At 44.2% G+C, this 20,936-nt stretch overlaps 1 protein-coding gene across 3 annotated transcripts in view; it reads right to left on the bottom strand.

Moving 5' to 3' along the window:
* Nucleotides 1-20,936, bottom strand: part of LOC126484276 (enhancer of mRNA-decapping protein 3) — a 92,534-nt gene that overhangs the window by 58,285 nt on the left and 13,313 nt on the right. For 2 of the 3 annotated variants that reach the window (XM_050107701.1, XM_050107700.1), the window contains exon 3: nt 6,282-6,490. In XM_050107701.1, the coding sequence (XP_049963658.1) occupies nt 6,282-6,490 (209 nt within the window). Of the gene's footprint in view, nt 1-6,281; nt 6,491-10,844; nt 11,000-20,936 lie in introns of those variants that run through there. The other variant, XM_050107702.1, reaches the window with a different exon arrangement.

Here is a 20,936-nt window from a genome sequence, read left to right as displayed (position 1 = left end):
GTTTGTACTTGCTGTTTTATAGGTAACAGTTGTATGATAATTCGCATGGTACATTACAGTGACTGACTTCGAAGCAAGGTACTGCATGAATTTTTCAGTGAACCACTTCACGAAACTGGCTGTGTTTGTTTTTGAATGGTAGTCACAGCCGTTTTTCTTACACATAAACACTAGTTCACTCTCAGTAACAGAACCAGAAGAGCCAGAATGCAGAATAATTATCGGAGAACCTATTCCTATGGGAACTTTGAAACCGCCAGTACCATCACTCATTTTCCAGCAGGTGTTCCTGGAAAGATTCTAATTCACCCACATTTCATCAAGAAAATACTCTGTTTAACTGCCGCCTCCTTCTATATTGCACATCTTTATAAGGGATGTAGTTAGTGCTGCACCTACGTCACTTCTTTCAACTAAAATCTCTCTTTTTAACATATTTTAAACCAATGTCTTTCAAAATTCTTTACATTGACAAAGTTTTTGTGATGTTAGGTATTCACCATCCACACAAAGTGCTTTAAAATCATCATTGTCAAAAGCACCCATCTGTGTTAAAGGTTTCTTGCAATTTCGATGCTTTCCAGGTGACACGAACCCAATTTTCCATAATGTTCCTACAGCTCTAATGCTTCCGTTTACAAGCTTATTTACAGTTCTCTTGCAGTTACCGTATGCTTCTGCAGTCCATTCTTGTGTCTTCTGATGTCAACAGTATGAGTTCCGCTTTCAAATTCACAATTGAAAGAGGTATAAATGTGGTAAATAATCCTCCTTGACTGCTTGTGAAGACAAGCATTCACAGCTATAATGCTACAGGAAAAAAATCATAGACAGTTGAATGAATAATTTGGTTATTGTGAAGTACAACAACAGTGCAGCATGTAGGAGACGGAGTCTCACAGTCTAGATGTAACTTGCAGCTAGCCATTTGGAAAGGGAATGAATCTTATTGGCTAACAGTGGTTAATGTAGGGGGATCCACAGAACAGCAGAAAACTGGGCCGTCTTCCTACATGATGTGGACTTTAGACTGCACCCAACAAAGTATTTAAATATTATGCTGACTTCATAGTCAGCATCTTGAGCCATCCTTCTGACTAGACACAAGTCTCAAAGTGTTTTCTCTGATGGACCCAATTATGCAGTTATAGTGAGGATTTACTAAAGAAGTGATAAGCAGGTAACCTCTGCCCATAAACTGACATCACTCCTGTGTTATAGGAGATTTTTTAGAGGGGAGTGGTGGTGGTGGTGGTGATGGTGGTATTGGGGCGGGGCGGGGGGGGGGGGGGGGGGGGGGGGGGCAGTGATACTATTGTACCAACTGCATCCTACTTTCATGTATGAAAACTGATCTCCGTACTAGAAAGAAGAGTCACACTAACAAACTACAACTCATGAACAAAATGAACCTCAGCAGGGTGGGATGTTAGATGAGTTTGGTACAGACTCCATTCTCTGATCCCTTCTGTAACCCCCTCCCCCTCCCCCCGTTGTGCGTACTGTTATGCCATTCCGTCTCCCAAAGCCTGAAAACCCTGCAGTGTAAGACAGAATGTAGGTCAGATTTGGAATGCCTATCTCCAGAGGCGGTTTCCGCATCGCCTGTTTGGCCAGCCTGTCGGCAAGTTCGTAACCAGGGATTCCGAAGTGTCCTGGGGTCCACACAAACACCACGGAATGGCAGGATTGTTCCAGGGAATAGATGGACTCCTGAATGGTTGCTATCACAGGGTGGCGAGGGTAGCACTGGTCGATAGCTTGTAGGCTGCTCAATGAGACAGTACACAGGAGAAATGACTCACCAGGGCATGAGCGGATGTACTCAAGAGCACGAGATATGGCCGTCAGCTCTGCAGTGTAAACACTGCACCCAACTGGCAAGGAGTGCTGCTCAATATGTTTTCCATGAACATATGCGAAGCCTACATGACCATCAGCCATTGAGCCGTTGGTGTAAACCGCTTCAGAGACCCAGAACACATATGTGAACCGTAATTGTTACCCTGATCTGGGCCGCTGATGCTGGAGATGGACTGCCGCGGGCTGGAAAAGGAGATGGTAATTCGGATGCTCAGGGGAACTATGAATGTGTGCTGCGTAACTGGCGAGCAGTTGCACACGTCTGATCTGCAGTGGAGGGACACCAGCCTCCACCAGTACGCTAGTCACCGGACTTGTCTTAAAAGATCCTGTCACTAATCGCACCCCACAGTGGTGCACAGGGTCAAGTAAATGCAATGCTGAAGGTGCTGCCAAACCATAAACCACACTCCCATAGTCCATTCAGAAAGGGCTCTGTAGAGCTGCAGCAGCATAGAGCAATCTGCACCCCAATTCGTGTTGCTCAGGCAACAGAGGGCATTGAGGAGCTGCCAACATTTCTGCTTAAGCTAATGAAGATGAGGGAGCCAAGTCAATCGAGTGCCGAAAACCAGTCCTAGGAATTGATATGTCTCAACTACAGTGAGTGAATGGTTCTGGATAAACGGTACTGTGCTGACAGAAGTGCATGACACACGACTTTGCAGCTGAAAAGTGGAAGCTGTGGGCTAGAGCCCATGACTGGGCCTTGTGGATGGCTCCCTGGAGGCGCCGCTCAGCAACAACAGTACTGGAGCAGCAGTATGAAATGTATAAGTCATGTGCATACAGAGAAAGTGAGACAGAGGGCCCAACAGCTGCTGCTACACCATTAATGGCCACTAAAAATAGAGACTCAATACAGAGCCCTGCAGGACTCCATTCTCCTGGATATGAATGGAACTATGGGAGTCACCAACTTTGACATGGAGAGTACGGAACGACAGGAAGTTTTGGATAAAAATCGGGAATTGTCCCCGGAGACCAATTAGGTGTTGCTGTCTGGAAAAGGCTGTTCGGATGGCAGACTCGATGGACACAAGATTATCAGTGGTAGAGCAACCCTGGCGGAAGCCGCCCTTGTCATGGAGCCAGCAAGCCACTTGACTCCTGGACCCAACCCAACCGCCGATATACCATATGTTCCAGCAGCTTACAAAGAACGTTGGTGAGGCTGCTGGGCCAATAGCTATCCACATCAAGCGGGTTTTTACTGGGTTTAAGCACCGGTTAAAGTTCCCCAGTCCGCCTGATGCTGCGGCAGTGACAGGAAGCGGTCACTACCACTCAGGTCGTCATGTGTTCTCCAGTGGATAGATGGGAGAAGTCCTGGGCTGCAAATTGAAATCAATGGCTGAGTAACTACCATGAGCCTCACTGAAATGTGTGGCAGCCGCAGTATTTAAGAGGCAGAGGTCGAATTGCGACTGTAAAGTTTCGATATCTCTGCCTCGGCCAGTAAACATGGTACTACCCCACAAGGGGTTATGGGCATTAAAATCTCCCGGAAGTAGGAAAGGGGTACTGCACCATCTGGACAAAGACATACATTGCCAACAGTCATTTCCTGTGCTGTCATTCTGACAGCCACAACTTCAAGAGAGGTTTGAAGGGGCACATGTTCACTACAGACTGAGTTTAGGACATAAACGAAAACTCCACCTGACACTCGATTATAGTTGCTATGGTTCCTGTAATATACCTTATAGCCGCAGAGGGCAGCGGTCCGCATTGCCGGGAACCAGGTTTCCTGGAGGGCAACGCAGATAGCAGGTGTAAAGCTTAACAGTTGCCATAGCTCAGCCAGGCAGTGGAATAAACCGCCGCAATTCCACTGGAGGATGACATCGTGAGATTGGGAAGGCATGGAACATTCAATGAGGCAGTTTATGCCTTAGAGTCATCTGCTGCCACCGATTTATTGCCCGAGCAGTCTATATCCATTGCGTCTGAGGATCTGGCGAGATCTAGGTCCTCAGAGGACACCAAAGTCTCCACCACATCCTCAGCCGCAGAGCTTGTAGGTAGTGGTGGTGTGGGTGCCACCGCAATTTCCTTGGTCTTAGGGGTTTTCTTTTTGGATTTCTCTCGTTGCTCCTTGGCTGTGAGGACTTCACTGGCTCAGTCTCCGGGACTGAGGATGAGCTCTTCAGCCACTGGCGGGTGTCGTCTTTCCCACTAGAAGAAACCTGAGAAGGGAGTGACCGAAGGGACCCCTTCCTAGCAAGAGAAGCCAAAGAAGACTTACACTTCTCCGGTTTAGAAGTGGGGATGGACGTCCCCGATGGTTAGGGGGAGGGGGGGGGGTGTTCCCCCTGAAGTAGGTGTTGCAGGAGCAACAGGGAGGGAAATGCCCCCCACCATCAAGGGCTCTGAGAGGTGACCTGGGTTGGCAGAGCTGATGGTGCCAGAACTGTTGTATCAGCGGTGTAAGACGATGTCATCAGCAAAGGATGCAGGCGTTCAAATTTTCTCTTAGCCTCAGTGTAGGTCAGTCTGTCCAGGGTCTTGTGCTCCATGATTTTCCTTTCTTTCTGGAGAATCCTGCATTCAGGCGAGCAAGGCGAATGGTGCTCTCTGCAGTTGACACAGATGGGTGGTGAGGCACATGGAGTATTGGGATGTGATGGGCGTCCGCAATCTTGGCATGTGATGCTGGAAGTACAGCGGGAAGGCATATGGCCGAACTTCTAGCACTTAAAGCACCGCATCGGGGCAGGGATATAGGGCTTTACATCACACCGGTAGACCATCACCTTGACCATCTCAGGCAATGTATCACCCTCAAAGACCAAGAGGAAGGCATCGCAGGCAACCTGATTATCCTTCAGATCCTGGTGGACACGCCAGATGAAATTTACACCTTGCTGCTCTAAATAGACGTGCAGCTCATTGTCAGACTGCAAAAGGAAGTCTCTGTGAAATATGATACCCTGGACCATATTTAAGCTCTTATGGGACGTGATGGTTACAGAAACATCCCCCCGCTTGCCACAAGCAAGTAACTCCCATGACTGGGCAGAGGATGCTGTTTTGATCAAGACTGACCCACATCTCATTTTGGAAAAGCCCTCCACCTCCCCAAACTTGTCCTCTAAATGCTCAACAAAAAATTGAGGCTTCATCATCATGAACGATTCCCCATCATCTCTCAAAGACAAAGATACAAGGTACCAGAGCGAATAACATCCGCTGCCATCCTTAGCCTGACATTCCTCCCATGGCGTGGCCAGGGAGGGGAACGATTTGGGGTTGTACTTCTGTGCGTTGAATTGAGCTTGTGATCGCTTAGAGACTGCTGGTGTTTTACCACCAGCAGGAGATGATGGACTATGCTTCATTGCGTGTCATCTGCCCTGATGCCACCCACTACGACCAGGGGCCCTCTCCACAGGTGCCACCCAGCCTCAGCAAAGGCCACCTGGCAGGATGGCCATTGCAGGGTGTCCCGATGCCCCAGGGGGATGGGCATCTACCTCTTGGCATACATGGGGAGTTAACGGAGCAGGCATCAGCAGAGTGATCCCTGTGTGCTCAGGGGGCTACAACCAACAGGGTACATGATGGCCCCACCACAACAGACTGGCTACCGTGCTGGATATGGGGTGCAAAGAAGTCCATGGTCATCGTCGACGCAGAAATCGACACTGCATAGTGCATGGTGGAAAATGCACCCAGGAAGGTGTCCTTGCCCAAGAGATGGAGAATGGGCAGGACTGCAATGCGATGTGGAGAAAGTGGGCTAAAGATCTCAATGCACGATGGACATGATGCACCTTGTAAGACATTCTTACCGAACTGGCTCGCTTTTCAGGAAAATTTTGAAGAATGGAGGTCAAACCCTACAGGGGACCATGACACAAAGGACAAAATGTGTGAAACTCCTTTTAGGCACCTCGTACGACAGGCAGGAATACCTTGGGCCTATTCCAACCCCCGGACCTGCAGGGGGATACTGAAGTCTTATGATGATTTCTAACACCCTGGAACGATTGGAATGACATATGCTTACAAAATAAATGTACCAACAAAATGCCAGAACTTAATTATACCAGGCACAGCTGAACAAGATCATAACTAGAGATGCAAGGTCCTTTTTTTGACAGGCTGGCTTATCTTGTAATGGAACATTAATTTGAAATCATTTTAAGAATAAACAAACTATGGTTGACAATCTAGAAACACAAGTTGCTTATTATTAATGGTAAGCCTACATAGTAATTAATGTAAGCAGGGGTAGTTAATTACAACTGCCCATCAAGAGATTTGCATCCCTGAGCAATTCCCATCATGAGAGAAATAAAAGAATACAATATTTTGAACAAAAATATATTTTAGACTGTATCAGAAACGCAAAAACATGAAGCGTTTCAAATTCAAGATTCACTAAGACTCCAGAAACAACAGAGATATCTCACCAGTGTTCTGGCGTATGCCAGAATCATCTGCAAGTTTACGTGGTGATTCACGAAGTTGAGAAGTTTTTGTAGTTGCCAAACTTTCACTCATGGAACGTCCTGGTCGTTTTGCAATTGGTTTTGTTACAGTAACAACACTTTGTGAGGATCCTAGTGATTCCACATCATCAACAGCTGATATAATTTTCAGGCTCTTAATATCAATAGCTCTGCAACACAGTTTTTAAATATAATATTAGTTCCACTATTATATACAGTAACTTCAATTAGCTGTTAGAAAAACATTCTCAATTTTGTTAAGTAACACACCGTGAACAAAACATACAAGTTTAGTTTTTATAAATATCATGAAAGTTAAGTACACAGAAAACACACATCTTATTTAATATTGGACAACATACTATGTATGTGGCCACATCTGTGAAAGATTTGGCAAATTCCTTGCATGTTCAGAGGACATATTTTGACATCATCTGCAAAATTATATTTATAAATCAGTTCCATTAATAGACAGTGCTGAAAAATCCAATATCAATATAGTACACACATATAAGAAAAGATAATAAATGTCCTTGAGAACCTTAAAACCTTCTCCCCCATTTACTCGAGCCCTTTTGATTAAGTGCACCATCATCCTGCATGGTGACCTCTTCCTCACTGATAATTTCATAAGAATGTGTGTCACCTCTATTTCACCTATGTGGTGGTGCCCCATCAATAGCAGCTCTTTTGGAAGCTCTTTGCCCTGACCTGAACAACCCCACCCCATTTAACCCTCTTCGTCAGAGCATCTACACAAACCTGTTCATGATGCATACATATCCCTAAGCTCTGCCATGACCTTTCCTTTGGACCAAAGGCTCAGCCTCATACTTTTTGATGGATTTTTTGGTTCAATAGTCCTCTATATTTACTGCTGGAAGATTGACAACAACATTGGTTACGCCTTTGAACAATGTGGTGGTCACCAAGAACACTTCATACTGTAAGAATGCAGCACTTTTACGACAGGATTAGTGACCAGTATCCAAGTACTTATTATGCTTACATTTAAATTCTCAGGAATTTCCTGATCTGTGGCGATTCTAAGCAGTCTACTGGGGTGTTATGGGACTGAACAGTGAGGCCGTCAGTCCCACAATTCTAAAGTTACGTGCATAGAGGCGTCTGTGAAAAGTGGGTGGATCCAGACAGAGGGGTTAAACTATAAAGCAAGGCAGCTAAAAACACACACAGTAGAAGGCATAAAAGATTAAGTCACATCTAAAAACTGGAAAAACAGATGGATAAAATAGTGGTCTTCGCAGGGGGGAGTGGTCATGGGTCCCAGACCCAGAAAACACTAAAAGAGATCCCAACCACAACTGCCCACCCCTGCTCCAGGAGCAAAAAGAGAAGAAGAAGAAAAAACTGAAAATGAAAACCACTTTCATGAAGGAAACTGAGGACCAGTTCAACCATTCATGAATCATCTGCTAGTATTAAAGACAAGGAATTTGGAAGGCTATACTTAGTATGAAGGACCAAAAGAAGGGAACATTCCACTACCATATGGGATACTGTCAGTCTGGCTCCACAACCACATTTTGGGGGTAGCTCGCTACACAAGAGAAAACAATGGAAGAGCCTAGTGTGACCGATATGTAGACAGCATAACACAATGGACTCCTCCTGAAACGAGTGCACGGAAGAGTGCCAAACTGCAGTAGTCTCCTCGATTTTGCGGAGTTTATTACTGAGAGCAGCAGCACATTACATGTCATTCCACTTTTGGTGTAAAGGAGATTTGATTTGGATGTGCATATCTGCTCCCGGAATCATGAAAGGTAATGAGGGTTAAGTATCTGCCTCTCTAGCAAAATAGTGCGCCAGTTCATCCGCTGGGAGGCCCACATGACTGGGGACCCAAAGATAGACAACTGAGCATGCGGCATGGCCAAGGGCAAAGAAAGAAGGTCACGGATAACAGAGACTACAGGGTGATGAGAGTAGCATCAGTCTATAGCCTGCAGGCTGCTCATTAGGTTGGTACACACTGAAACACCATGGAGGGAGGCCTGCATACTAAAATGGAGGACCCTGTTAATGGCTAGCAACTCTACTGTTAACACATTACTTGATCCCGGCAATAAATGGTGTTCCATGCCAGGAGAGACAAAAGCATATCCCGTCTTATCTATCATTTTAGAACCATCATGTAGAAGATGGTAGCAGTCTTGAACTCATCAAGTATGGAATGTAAATGACGCTGGAATACCATGGGGGCGACAGAGACTCAGGACTCTGGAATAAGTCGACCCTTATCTGTGGTCAAGGCACCATCCAAGGGGGGCACGGGAAGAAACACACATGGCAGTTTCCAGGGAGTGGAGGTGGAGATGAAGATGGAGATCCCGATGGAGGGAAGCGAGATGCATTCCAACCCGGCAACCCCATCCAAGGATGGGTATCACGAGGGATACATCCCTCATTTCCAAAGAGGACGGGGTACACAGGATGGTCAGGGAACCGTCGAATGGCGATTGCTTAAGAAACCAGGAGATGGCTCAGTTGTATTTGCAGAGGGGGAATGCCCGCTTCTGCGAGGAGGCTGTTGACGGGACTAGTGCAAAAGGCACGACATCCAGCCACACCCCATGGTTATGAACGGGGTCAATTAGTTTCAGAGTGGAAGGAGCTGCTGAACCATAAACCTAACAACCGTAATCTAATCTGGACAAAAACAGAGCATGGTAGAGAAGGAAGAAGAGTAGCACAGTCTGCATCCCAAGATGTTTGAGCCAGGAGGCAGAGAGCATTAAGCTTCTGCCTGCATGTAGTCTTCAGGTGGCGAATATGAGGCAGCCAAGTCAGCTTTTTATCAAAAAGAAGGCCCAAGAAATGGATCTGTGCTACAGAATCTAGATGCTGGTCAGCTAAAAAAAGTTCTGGATTGGGGAGTACTGTGGGTCAACAGCAAAAACATATAACCCACACTTTGGATGGAGAAAACTGGAAGTCAGAGGCCCATCAGATGGCGCCTTAGAGCTGGTGTTCAGCAGATGTTACCAAGTGGGAGATGCACCAGATTGGTAACCAGAGGCCCAAGAAAAGGTTCAAGCCCATTGATGGCAATGGGAAAGAATGTGACACTTAACACAGAACCCTGTGGGATATCGTCCTCTTGGGTCTGAGGGGTGTGGAGTGAGGTGCCAATTCGAACCTGGAAGAGCCAGTGGGATAAAAACTCTTAGATAAAAAATAAAGTGTTTCCAAAAGCGCCAGTCATAGAGGGTAACTAAAATGTGATGGTGCCAAGCTGTGTCGTATGCCTTACGTAGGCCAAAGAAGACTGCGACAAAGGGTCGGCGGTTAGTAAATGTCTGTTCGATAGCTGTTTCCAATCTGAGTAAATGGTCAGTTGTAGATCGTCCTTCCTGGAAGCCACACTGATACAGAGACACAAGGCCCCAAGATCAAGTACCCAACGTAACCTGAAGCTAACCATCCTCCTGAGCAGTTTACAAAGTACATTGGTAGATAGTTGTTGACAGACATTGGGTTCTTCCCGGGCTTAAGACAGGGATAACTATGCTGCCTTGCCATAGTGAGGGAAGGGCACTTGTGGGCCAAATGTGAGTACATATTGCCTCTGGATAACGTCCATATGTTGGATCATCTGTTGGTGGATGGAATCCGGGCCTGGGGTCGTGTCACGTGAAGAGGTTAGAGCCTGCACAAATTCCCATTCAGTGTTGTTGTTGTGGTCTTCAGTCCTGAGACTGGTTTGATGCAGCTCTCCATGCTACTCTATCCTGTGAAAGCTTCTTCATCTCCCAGTACCTACTGCAGCCTACATCCTTCTGAATCTGCTTAGTGTACTCCCTCTACGATGTTTACCCTCCATGCTGCCCTCCAGTACTAAATTGGTGATCCCTTGATGCCTCAAAACATGTCCTACCAACTGATCCCTTCTTCTAGTCAAGTTGTGCCACAAACTCCTCTTCTCCCCAATTCTATTCAATACCTCATCATTAGTTATGTGATCTACCCATCTAATCTTCAGCATTCTTCTGTAGCAGCACATTTCGAAAGCTTCTATTCTCTTCTTGCACAAACTATTTATCGTCCATGTTTCACTTCCATACATGGCTACACTCCATACAAATACTTTCAGAAACGACTTCCTGGCACTTAAATCTGTACTCGATGTTAACAAATTTCTCTTCTTCAGAAACACTTTCCTTGCCATTGCCAGTCTACATTTGATATCCTCTCTACTTTGACCATCATCAGTTATTTTGCTCCCCAAATAGCAAAACTCCTTTACTACTTTAAGTGTATCATTTCCTAATCTAATTCCCTCAGCATCACCCAACTTAATTCGACTACATTCCATTTTCCTCGTTTTGCTTTTGTTGATGTTCATCTTATATCCTCCTTTCAAGACACTGTCCATTCCATTCAACTGCTCTTCCAAGTCCTTTGCTGTCTCTGACAGAATTACAATGTCATCAGCGAACGTCAAAGTTTTTATTTCTTCTCCATGGATTTTAATACCTACTTCGAACTTTTCTTACTTACACATTCAGTGTAGGGTTCATTATAGGCTTCAGCTTGGCGAGGCTTGAAACAGAACGGTGTTTCTTCAACTTGTTCCTGCCGGAGAAAGGTAGCAATATAGGAAGAAGACACCGTTGCTGTCACGAAGTGTGTGCGAGGAGTGTCGTGACGTGTTCTACAAGGACTGATGGATCAGTACATAGAGCACCCTGTAGGATAAGACCCTAGACGGTTGGTTGTCACTGGTGGCCCAGAAGGCTACGGAGCTTGGAACAAACCTGCAATGAAGCATACATCCACAAGGAGAAAACTAGCATCTCAGTATTGCTTTTTACTCTGGTTAAGAAGGTAGCGAGCCTTAGCATGGAGACACTTACAAGCAAGAAGGTTCACCTGTGAAGGATTTTGTTTAAATCATCGCAACATCCGTCTGTGGTCCTGGATAGCCAGGGAGAGGGAGTGGCACCCAGAGGGGAGGTTGTGGGAACTGTAGGGGGTGGGGAGGTGGGAGGGGGTCAGGGCTGGGATAAGGAAGAGGGACGAGGAGGAAAGGATGTAACAGAGGCAAAAGCTGAAGAAATCTACAATTCCTGGAGTCAGTCCTATTTTTGGTGAGCCTAAGCGTAAGATACACAATCCAGGGACTTGTACTCTTGGATCTTCTTTTCTCTCTTTTAAGCTGGGCAGTCTGGCAAGCGTGGAGAGTGGCAGTCGCAACAATTTACACACACAGGTGGCAGAACACAGGGGCTTGCTCCATGGACTGGGTGTCCACAGTCATCACACAGAGGGTCCGAATACGGCAGGAAGACATATGCCCAAAACGGAAGCAGCAGAAGCATCTCATGGGTTGTGAGACGTACGGTTCATGTCAAATTGGTAACATATGACCTTCACCTTCTCAGGGAGGGTATTTCCCTCAACAGCCAGAATAAAGGTGCTGTATCAGTGTGGTTGACTTTATGACCTTCTACACACGACGAACAAAGTGAACGTCGCATCGCTCCTGATTAGCCCTGAGTTCCTTATCAGTTTTCAGGATGAGGTCCCAATGAAAAATCACTCCCTGGACCATATTCAGTGACTAGTGAGGGGTTATAGACACCAGGATATTGCCAAGTTGATCACATGCACGAAGAGCTGCAGATTGGATGGCAGAGGAAGCTTTGATCAGCAAGGAGTCTGACCGCACCTTACTGCAAGAATGGCCAGATTTTTTAACCTTGATACGCTTCATGCACCAAGCATCCACCCTGATACTACCCACTCCAATCAGGGGCTCTCCCCATGGGTGCCAGCCAGCCACAGCAAGGGCTGCCTGGCATGGTGGTCATTCCTAGGAGTTCCAATGCTCCAGGATGACAAGCAACCACTACTTGGCACACAGGGAGAGGCAACAACTATCAGTAGTGTTATCTCTGCGTTGTCAGGGGGCTCAGCTAGATGGATACATAACAGCCCACCACATAGACTGGCTACATGTGCTGGTGAGCTAGTAGGCTTGAAGGGGACTATGGCACAGAAGGAAGAGGGGAAGGACAGGTGGGGGGAGAGGAATCCGTGCCGTAGATACTGGGGAGGGAGTTGTTCTCCAAATGGCTCACACAAAAGACACAAAATTTAGAGGTGGAAGTTGAACCCCAAGGGAAGCCTAAAATGCCAAAAGGGATGAAAGAACAAGCAAGAGGAAGAAAATTGCAAAGAACACAGGGAACCAGGTGTATAGCTGGGTCAACACAACTCAGAACACAGAGAGGGGAAGAAGGGGACAGTGGAGAAGGAGTGAGGATAGGGAAGGAGGGCATGGTGAAGAAAATGCAACCATGGAAGGAAGCTGCAATAGCTCAGGACCCCATGTATGAACTCACAAAAGAACTGTGAGCCCCCCTGGGGAAAAGTTGATATGGAAGTCCTCTGTAATGACTGACTGACTATACACTTTCATGATTGGCAATTCTCATAGTAAATTTCTTAAAAGCAGCAGACTGGGTTAGGGATTTTGTGATCCTTTCCATTCACATTAATACTGCCACAGATGAAGATAAAAAAACCAAGTATCAGTATCGTGTAGTGATTAAATAGTTGGACTATCACGTAAAGGGTCATGAGTTTGAGATCCGCCCTCTCTGGAAACTTTAATTTGAATACTCAATTATAGTACATTCTAGTTGTTTTCCAGAATAAAATTCAGTTTTCAGTGGCAAATACTTTTTATTACACCTTACTGGTTTCAACAAATCAATCTTTAGTCTTCAGGTGCCTACAGAATTAGAACTATTATATATCTTTAGTATTCTGCTATTCATTTATGTTGTTGTTGTTGTTGTGGTCTTCAGTCCTGAGACTGGTTTGATGCAGCTCCCCATGCTAATCTATGCTGTGCAAGCTCCTTCATCTCCCAGTACCTACTGCAACCTACATCCTTCTGAATCTGTTTAGTGTATTCATCTCTTGGTCTCCCTCTACCATTTTTACCCTCCACACTGCCCTCCAATGCTAAATTTGTGATCCCTTGATGCCTCAGGACATGCCCTACCAACCGATCCCTTCTTCTAGTCAAGTTATGCCACAAACTTCTCTTCTCCCCAATCCTATTCAATACCTCCTCATTAGTTATGTGATCTACCCACCTAATCTTCAACATTCTTCTGTAGGACCACATTTCGAAAGCTTCTATTCTCTTCTTGTCCAAACTATTTATTGTCCATGTTTCACTTCCATACATGGCTACACTCCATACAAATACTTTCAGAAACGACTTCCTGACGCTTAAATCTATACTCGATGTTAACAAATTTCTCTTCTTCAGAAACACTTTCCTTGCCATTGCCAGTCTACATTTTATATCCTCTCTACTTCGACCATCATCAGTTATTTTGCTCCCCAAATAGCAAAACTCCTTTACTACTTTAAGTGTCTCATTTCCTAATCTAATTCCCTCAGCATCACCTGACTTAATTCGACTACATTCCATTATCCTTGTTTTGCTTTTGTTGATGTTCATCTTATATCCTCCTTTCAAGACACTGTCCATTCCTTTCAACTGCTCTTCCAAGTCCTTTGCTGTCTCTGACAGAATTACAATGTCATCGGAGAACCTCAAAGTTTTTATTTCTTCTCCCTGGATTTTAATACCTACTCCAAATTTTTCTTTTGTTTCCTTTACTGCTTGTTCAATATATAGATTAAATAACATTGCGGAGAGGCTACAACCCTGTCTCACTCCCTTCTCAACCACTGCTTCCCTTTCATGCCCCTCGACTCATAACTGCCATCTGGTTTCTGTACAAATTGTATATAGCCTTTCGCTCCCTGTATTTTACCCCTGCCACCTTCAGAATTTGAAAGAGAGTATTCCAGTCAACATTGTCAAAAGCTTTCTCTAAGTCTACAAATGCTAGAAACGTAGGTTTGCCTTTCCTTAATCTTTCTTCTAAGATAAGTTGTAAGGTCAGTATTGCCTCACATGTTCCAACATTTCTATGGAATCCAAACTGATCTTCCCCAAGGTCGGCTTCTACCAGTTTTTCCATTCGTCTGTAAAAAATTCGCGTTAGTATTTTGCAGCTGTGACTTATTAAACTGACAGTTCGGTAATTTTCACATCTGTCAACACCTGCTTTCTTTGGGATTGGAATTATTATATTCTTCTTGAAGTCTGAGGGTATTTCGCCTGTCTCGTACATCTTGCTCACCAGATGGTAGAGTTTTGCCAGGACTGGCTCTCCCAAGGTCGTCAGTAGTTCTAATGGAATGTTGTCTACTCCCGGGGCCTTTTTTCGACTCAGGTCTTTCAGTGCTCTGTCAAACTCTTCACGCAATAATGTATCTCCCATTTCATCTTCATCTACATCCTCTTCCATTTCCATAATATTGTCCTCAAGTACATCGTCCTTGTATAGACCCTCTATATACTCCTTCCACCTTTCTGCTTCCCCTCTTTGCTTAGAACTGGGTTTCCATCTGAGCTGTTGGTATTCATAGAAGTGGCTCTCTTTTCTCCAAAGGTGTCCTTAATTTTCCTGTAGGCTGTATCTATCTTACCCCTAGTGAGATAAGCCTCTACATCTTTACATTTGTCCTCTAGCCATGCCTGCTTAGCCATTTTGCACTTCCTGTCGATCTCATTTTTGAGACGTTTGTATTCCTTTTTGCCTGCTTCATTTACTGCATTTTTATACACTCCTGGAAATTGAAATAAGAACACCGTGAATTCATTGTCCCAGGAAGGGGAAACTTTATTGACACATTCCTGGGGTCAGATACATCACATGATTACACTGACAGAACCACAGGCACATAGACACAGGCAACAGAGCATGCACAATGTCGGCACTAGTACAGTGTATATCCACCTTTCGCAGCAATGCAGGCTGCTATTCTCCCATGGAGACGACCATAGAGATGCTGGATGTAGTCCTGTGGAATGGCTTGCCATGCCATTTCCACCTGGCGCCTCAGTTGGACCAGCGTTCGTGCTGAACGTGCAGACCGCGTGAGACGACGCTTCATCCAGTCCCAAACATGCTCAATGGGGGACAGATCCGGAGATCTTGCTGGCCAGGGTAGTTGACTTACACCTTCTAGAGCATGTTGGGTGGCACGAGATACATGCGGACGTGCATTGTCCTGTTGGAACAGCAAGTTCCCTTGCCAGTCTAGGAATGGTAGAACGATGGGTTCGATGACGGTTTGAATGTACCGTGCACTATTCAGTGTCCCCTCGACGATCACCAGTGGTGTACGGCCAGTGTAGGAGATCGCTCCCCACACCATGATGCCGGGTGTTGGCCCTGTGTGCCTCGGTCATATGCAGTCCTGATTGTGGCGCTCACCTGCACGGCGCCAAACACGCATACGACCATCATTGGCACCAAGGCAGAAGCGACTCTCATCGCTGAAGACGACACGTCTCCATTCGTCCCTCCATTCACGCCTGTCGTGACACCACTGGAGGCGGGCTGCACAATGTTGGGGCGTGAGCGGAAGACGGCCTAACGGTGTGCGGGACCGTAGCCCAGCTTCATGGAGACGGTTGCGTATGGTCCTCGCCGATACCCCAGGAGCAACAGTGTCCCTAATTTGCTGGAAAGTGGCGGTGTGGTCCCCTACGGCACTGCGTAGGATCCTACGGTCTTGGCGTGCATCCGTGCGTCGCTGCGGTCCGGTCCCACGTCGACGGGCACGTGCACCTTCCGCCGACCACTGGCGACAACATCGATGTACTGTGGAGACCTCACGCCCCACGAGTTGAGCAATTCGGCGGTACGTCCACCCGGCCTCCCGCATGCCCACTATACGCCCTCGCTCAAAGTCCGTCAACTGCACATACGGTTCACGTCCACGCTGTTGCGGCATGCTACCAGTGTTAAAGACTGCGATGGAGCTCCGTATGCCACGGCAAACTGGCTGACACTGACGGCGGCGGTGCACAAATGCTGCGCAGCTAGCGCCATTCGACGCCCAACACTGCGGTTCCTGGTGTGTCCGCTGTGCCGTGCGTGTGATCATTGCTTGTACAGCCCTCTCGCAGTGTCCGGAGCAAGTATGGTGGGTCTGACACACCGGTGTCAATGTGTTCTTTTTTCCATTTCCAGGAGTGTATTTTCTCCTTTCATCAATTGAATTCAATATTTCTTCTGTTACCCAAGGATTTCTACTAGCCCTCATCTTTTTACCTACTTAATCCTCTGCTGCCTTCACTACTTCATCCCCAGAGCTACCCATTCGTCTTCTACCGTATTTCTTTCCCCCATTTCTGTCATTCCTAACATTTATGTTAAGTATAAGAAATAAATGACTAAACTTATTTAGTATTAGTTTAGCGGCTATTAACATCTTCTTCATAGAAGCATAACATCATGATATGTCCAGAAATGTATATATTGAATGTCATTATTGTAAACACAGATTGAACGGAATGGACGGTGTCTTGAAAGGAGCGTATAAGATGAACATCAACAAAAGCAAAACGAAGATAATGGAATGTAGTCGAATTAAGTCAGGTGATGCTGAGGAAATTAGATTAGGAAATGAGACACTTAAAGTAGTAAAGGAGTTTTGCTATTTGGGAAGCAAAATAACTGATGATGGTCGAAGTAGAGAGGATATCAAATGTAGACTGGCAATGGCAAGGATAACGTTTCTGAAGAAGAGAAATTTGTTAACATCGAGTATAGATTTAAGTGTCAGGAAGTCATTTCAAAGTATTTGTATGGAGCGTAGCCATGTATGAAAGTGAAACATGGACGACAAGTTTGAACAAGAAGAGAATAGAAGCTTTCAAAATACGGTGCTACAGAAGAATGCTGAAGATTAGATGGGTAGAGCATATAACTAATGAGGAGGTATTGAATAGGATTGGGGAGAAGAGAAGTTAGTGGCACAACTTGACTAGAAGAAGGGATGGGTCGGTAGGACATGTTCTGAGGCATCAAGGGATCACCAATTTAGTATTGGAGGGCAGCATGGATGGTAAAAATGGTAGAGGGAGACCAAGAGATGAATACACTAAGCAGATTCAGAAGGATGTACTTTGCAGTAGGTACTGGGAGATGAAGAAGCTTGCAAAGGTTAGAGTAGCATGGAGAGCTGCATCAAACCAGTCTCATGACTGAAGACCACAACAACAACAACAACAACAACAACAACAACCTACAACAGAATATTTTATCACATGACCCTTGTTTGTTATTTGACAATATGCCTAACAGTGGACTTGGGTATATGTTGATCCTTGTGAAACATATCTGATGAAATAAATACTTTTAGACCTGAAGTGGTAGGGAGCTGGCTGGGGAGTGGAAAAGAGCTGGGAATGAAAATAAAGTTTACTACAAGGAATTTATTAACACAAAAATTGAACCTCTTACCATGAGAAAATACACAGTTAAACACATTCCTTGATATGTAGGAGAGTAAGATGACAATTAAAAAAAACAACAACATAGATTGACCCACACCGAAGGGCCAAAATGAAATTATCAAGTAGCTCAAGAACATCAATTGACTCTACTCAGCAACTGCAAAAATGGATTGAGGCCCAGTGATACGTATCTTTAACAGTTATGCCACAAAAATTTAATGTTTTAAGTAGCTACAGTACAAGTGGTTAACAGAGTTGCAGGTTAAGACCAACCAAATAATTATTCTTCACAAGAGAGAAATGGCTTAAGGCCCAATGACGAATATCCACCATGGTGAAATCATTTCCAATAATACAATTATGTGGCCTGGTGCATGAATCTGATAACCTAAATTTAAGAAAAAAAAAGTTAGTACAACTGAGTGACAGTTAATGCCATCTGTTATTTGCTAAATAATGGAGTTTATATTTGTTTCCATTTTCACTCCACAGAGGCCATTAGTGGTTCTATGTATTTGTAAGTAAGCATCCTCTTGTGCAGTACTTTGAATTTAAAAAATTGAAACGTACTATTAATTGGATAAACATACGAATTTGCTTATTGTGAGAACCACTGATTCAATTAATGTAACTGAAGGAGTGTACCGTATCATCACTAGTGGCCAAAGAGAATAAATTAGTGAAATCTGAATATTAATGTTGCTAATATTCTATTTTCCACATTAATTTCAAGTTAGACAACATCTAAGGAAAGAGGAAGAAAGCATAAGCATGACGAATCACTGTGGCACAGGAAAAAACAGGTAATGAAATGTAGAGAAGGAAAGAAGTACATTGGCTACTAAGGAAGACATGATGCTAAAATTAAAGAAGGTAAACCATGTAACTGCTCGAAGAAATGCTTCCAGAACATTCAAGAACATGAGGTCCAATATCCGATCTCAATAGTACAGCCTTACCGATGCCACTGCTCAGACATTATATTTCTCTGTGAATGCATTACACTTTTGTCACCAAAGAGGTGTTACGTAGCTAGCTCCCAAGAAAAGAGAGAGAGAACTATCAGTGTACACCACCATCTATTTGTAAGTACAGAAAACATTGTAATCTGTTAACAAGGACTAGCCAATGTTCTTGGAATTAAAACTGCATAAATTAATTATATAACTGACATGATGAAAGCGAATGGAACATTGACAGAAGACAAAATGGAAAGAATGCCAATCAAGACCAAACAATACAGCTGAAGAACGGGGGAATATTACTCGAGATTTCATTAAAAGAATATCAAATACAAGAGTCATTGCACAAGAAGACATAATCCTAATAGAAAGTAACTGTCTCCAGAACTCTCTAAAAGAAAGCTGTAAGACTTATATATGGAGAGTTGTGCTGGCAATGCACGAGAACCAACAACGTTCACCTTCTTCACACACATTTTCAGAATGTAATTTAATTTACATTTTGGCAAGCCCAGTTTGGATATGTTAGAGAAATGACTATAAGAAGCACTAAATCAGAAACAGAGAAAAAGGAGCATCCCAAGAGACAAAGAGCTGCACCTTCAGAACGCTGTAAAAGCCCAAACGCAAATGCTGCTGGAAGTGAAACACTTTTCACAACAGCATTTGATATGCTGCAAATGTCTACCAACTCCATACATATCTACCAGTATCACATTTTATTTCAGGCAACTGTGATCACAAAACCTTGGAGTCCATAACTCTAAAGGAGAATGTCACATGCATATGTGATAAGAAGTTACTGCTAGTCGGGGATCACAAGAAGTACTATCATGTTTGTACACATACCTGAAATGATTAGAAGGCTCACAGAAGCCAAACATTTGATTGCTTGGTCACACTCATGTGGAGGCCAAAAACAAAAATGTGTGTGTAAACTATTCCATACAGTGTAACACCAATTTCCTACACCTACGTACACATTTTTATTTTTATCTTGTGACTATGACTTCGGTGTTACAGAAAAGAAGGAAAGGAAAATCCCTGCTTTCTATACACCAGAAGGCCAGAAGGTTGGTATAAATTAGGAGAAATGTACAAGAGAAATCAGCTTTTCATGTGAAACAGATGGTCCAGGAAGACTGCCAGTTGAAAGTTTGAAGAACTATCTGATATTTAGGAGGAAAGACACTGATAACATTGTGAGAATACAAAAGGCTGCACCCACATGATTAACCAATGCTTACCAGGAAAATACTGCATTGCATATTCACACAGCCAGAAATGGAAAAATACAAAGCAGTAAACATTGCAAGGACAGGCAAGATATACCCACAACATGCCTAACACCTGTCCACCAATACGGTCTTCCAATCAATGAAGATAAACTGAAGGACCTGAGGAAACTGAGCCAGTTTATACATGAAGAACATCGAGAATTTTATGCTGGACTGAGGAGGAAAGTGCCTACATCATGCAAACCACGGGGTAGAAGGTGACAGATCTACAAACAGAAGATGGGGAACAGCAACACACACACACTGAATGTGTCGGAAAATTCAGGGGATGATGACGAGTAAGAAAAAAAATTATTGTGGTTTATCAGGTCCATGCAGTGAAAGGCTTAAATTTTGTTTGGTGCATATTTTCATTTTTATTTTTTTCATAGAGAAAACATTATTTTATATTGCCAAAAATTTGTGGATGATTAGTTTATATTGTTAGCTTTGAAAAGGCAAACATAAATAAAATATAATCCAATCACAACCTGTAAAATATCACCAGTTTGCATTTTACTACAAATCTCAAAAGTAACATTGTGTGGGTTATCAGGTTCATGCATCAGGCCACAGAATTTTACCTGCAATTTTCATTAAGGAATATGGATCCTCACCCACGAAGACCAGTTTACCAGTAACATCGGCCAAACTTAAGGGGACTGAATTACTCTACAAGGAACCTTTATAGCATTTCCAACAAAAACAGGGTAACAGAATTAATGGCCAGTGGCCATGCAACAACTCTACAACTGGTGGAGGTGCTTCAGGGTTTATGGAAATTAGTAGCACACACAGAGAACTTTAAATGGCCAACCAAAACATCAGGTGTCGCTTAGATTGACTTAAACAGGATTTAGAAGAAATTGGTGGCATTGAAACACCAAAGCAAGACAAATGCTTGATTTTAGAGATTACAAGAAAGCAAACAGAGGCAGTAGCTGATCAAATATACAGACAAAATCAACTAAGCCTGGTAGACAGAAACTGTTACTAAACAAATGACAAG

The sequence above is a fragment of the Schistocerca serialis genome, chromosome 6 (assembly GCF_023864345.2).
Source record: "Schistocerca serialis cubense isolate TAMUIC-IGC-003099 chromosome 6, iqSchSeri2.2, whole genome shotgun sequence".
NCBI classification, from domain to species: domain Eukaryota; kingdom Metazoa; phylum Arthropoda; class Insecta; order Orthoptera; family Acrididae; genus Schistocerca; species Schistocerca serialis.
This window is presented reverse-complemented; position numbering and strand designations above follow the sequence as displayed.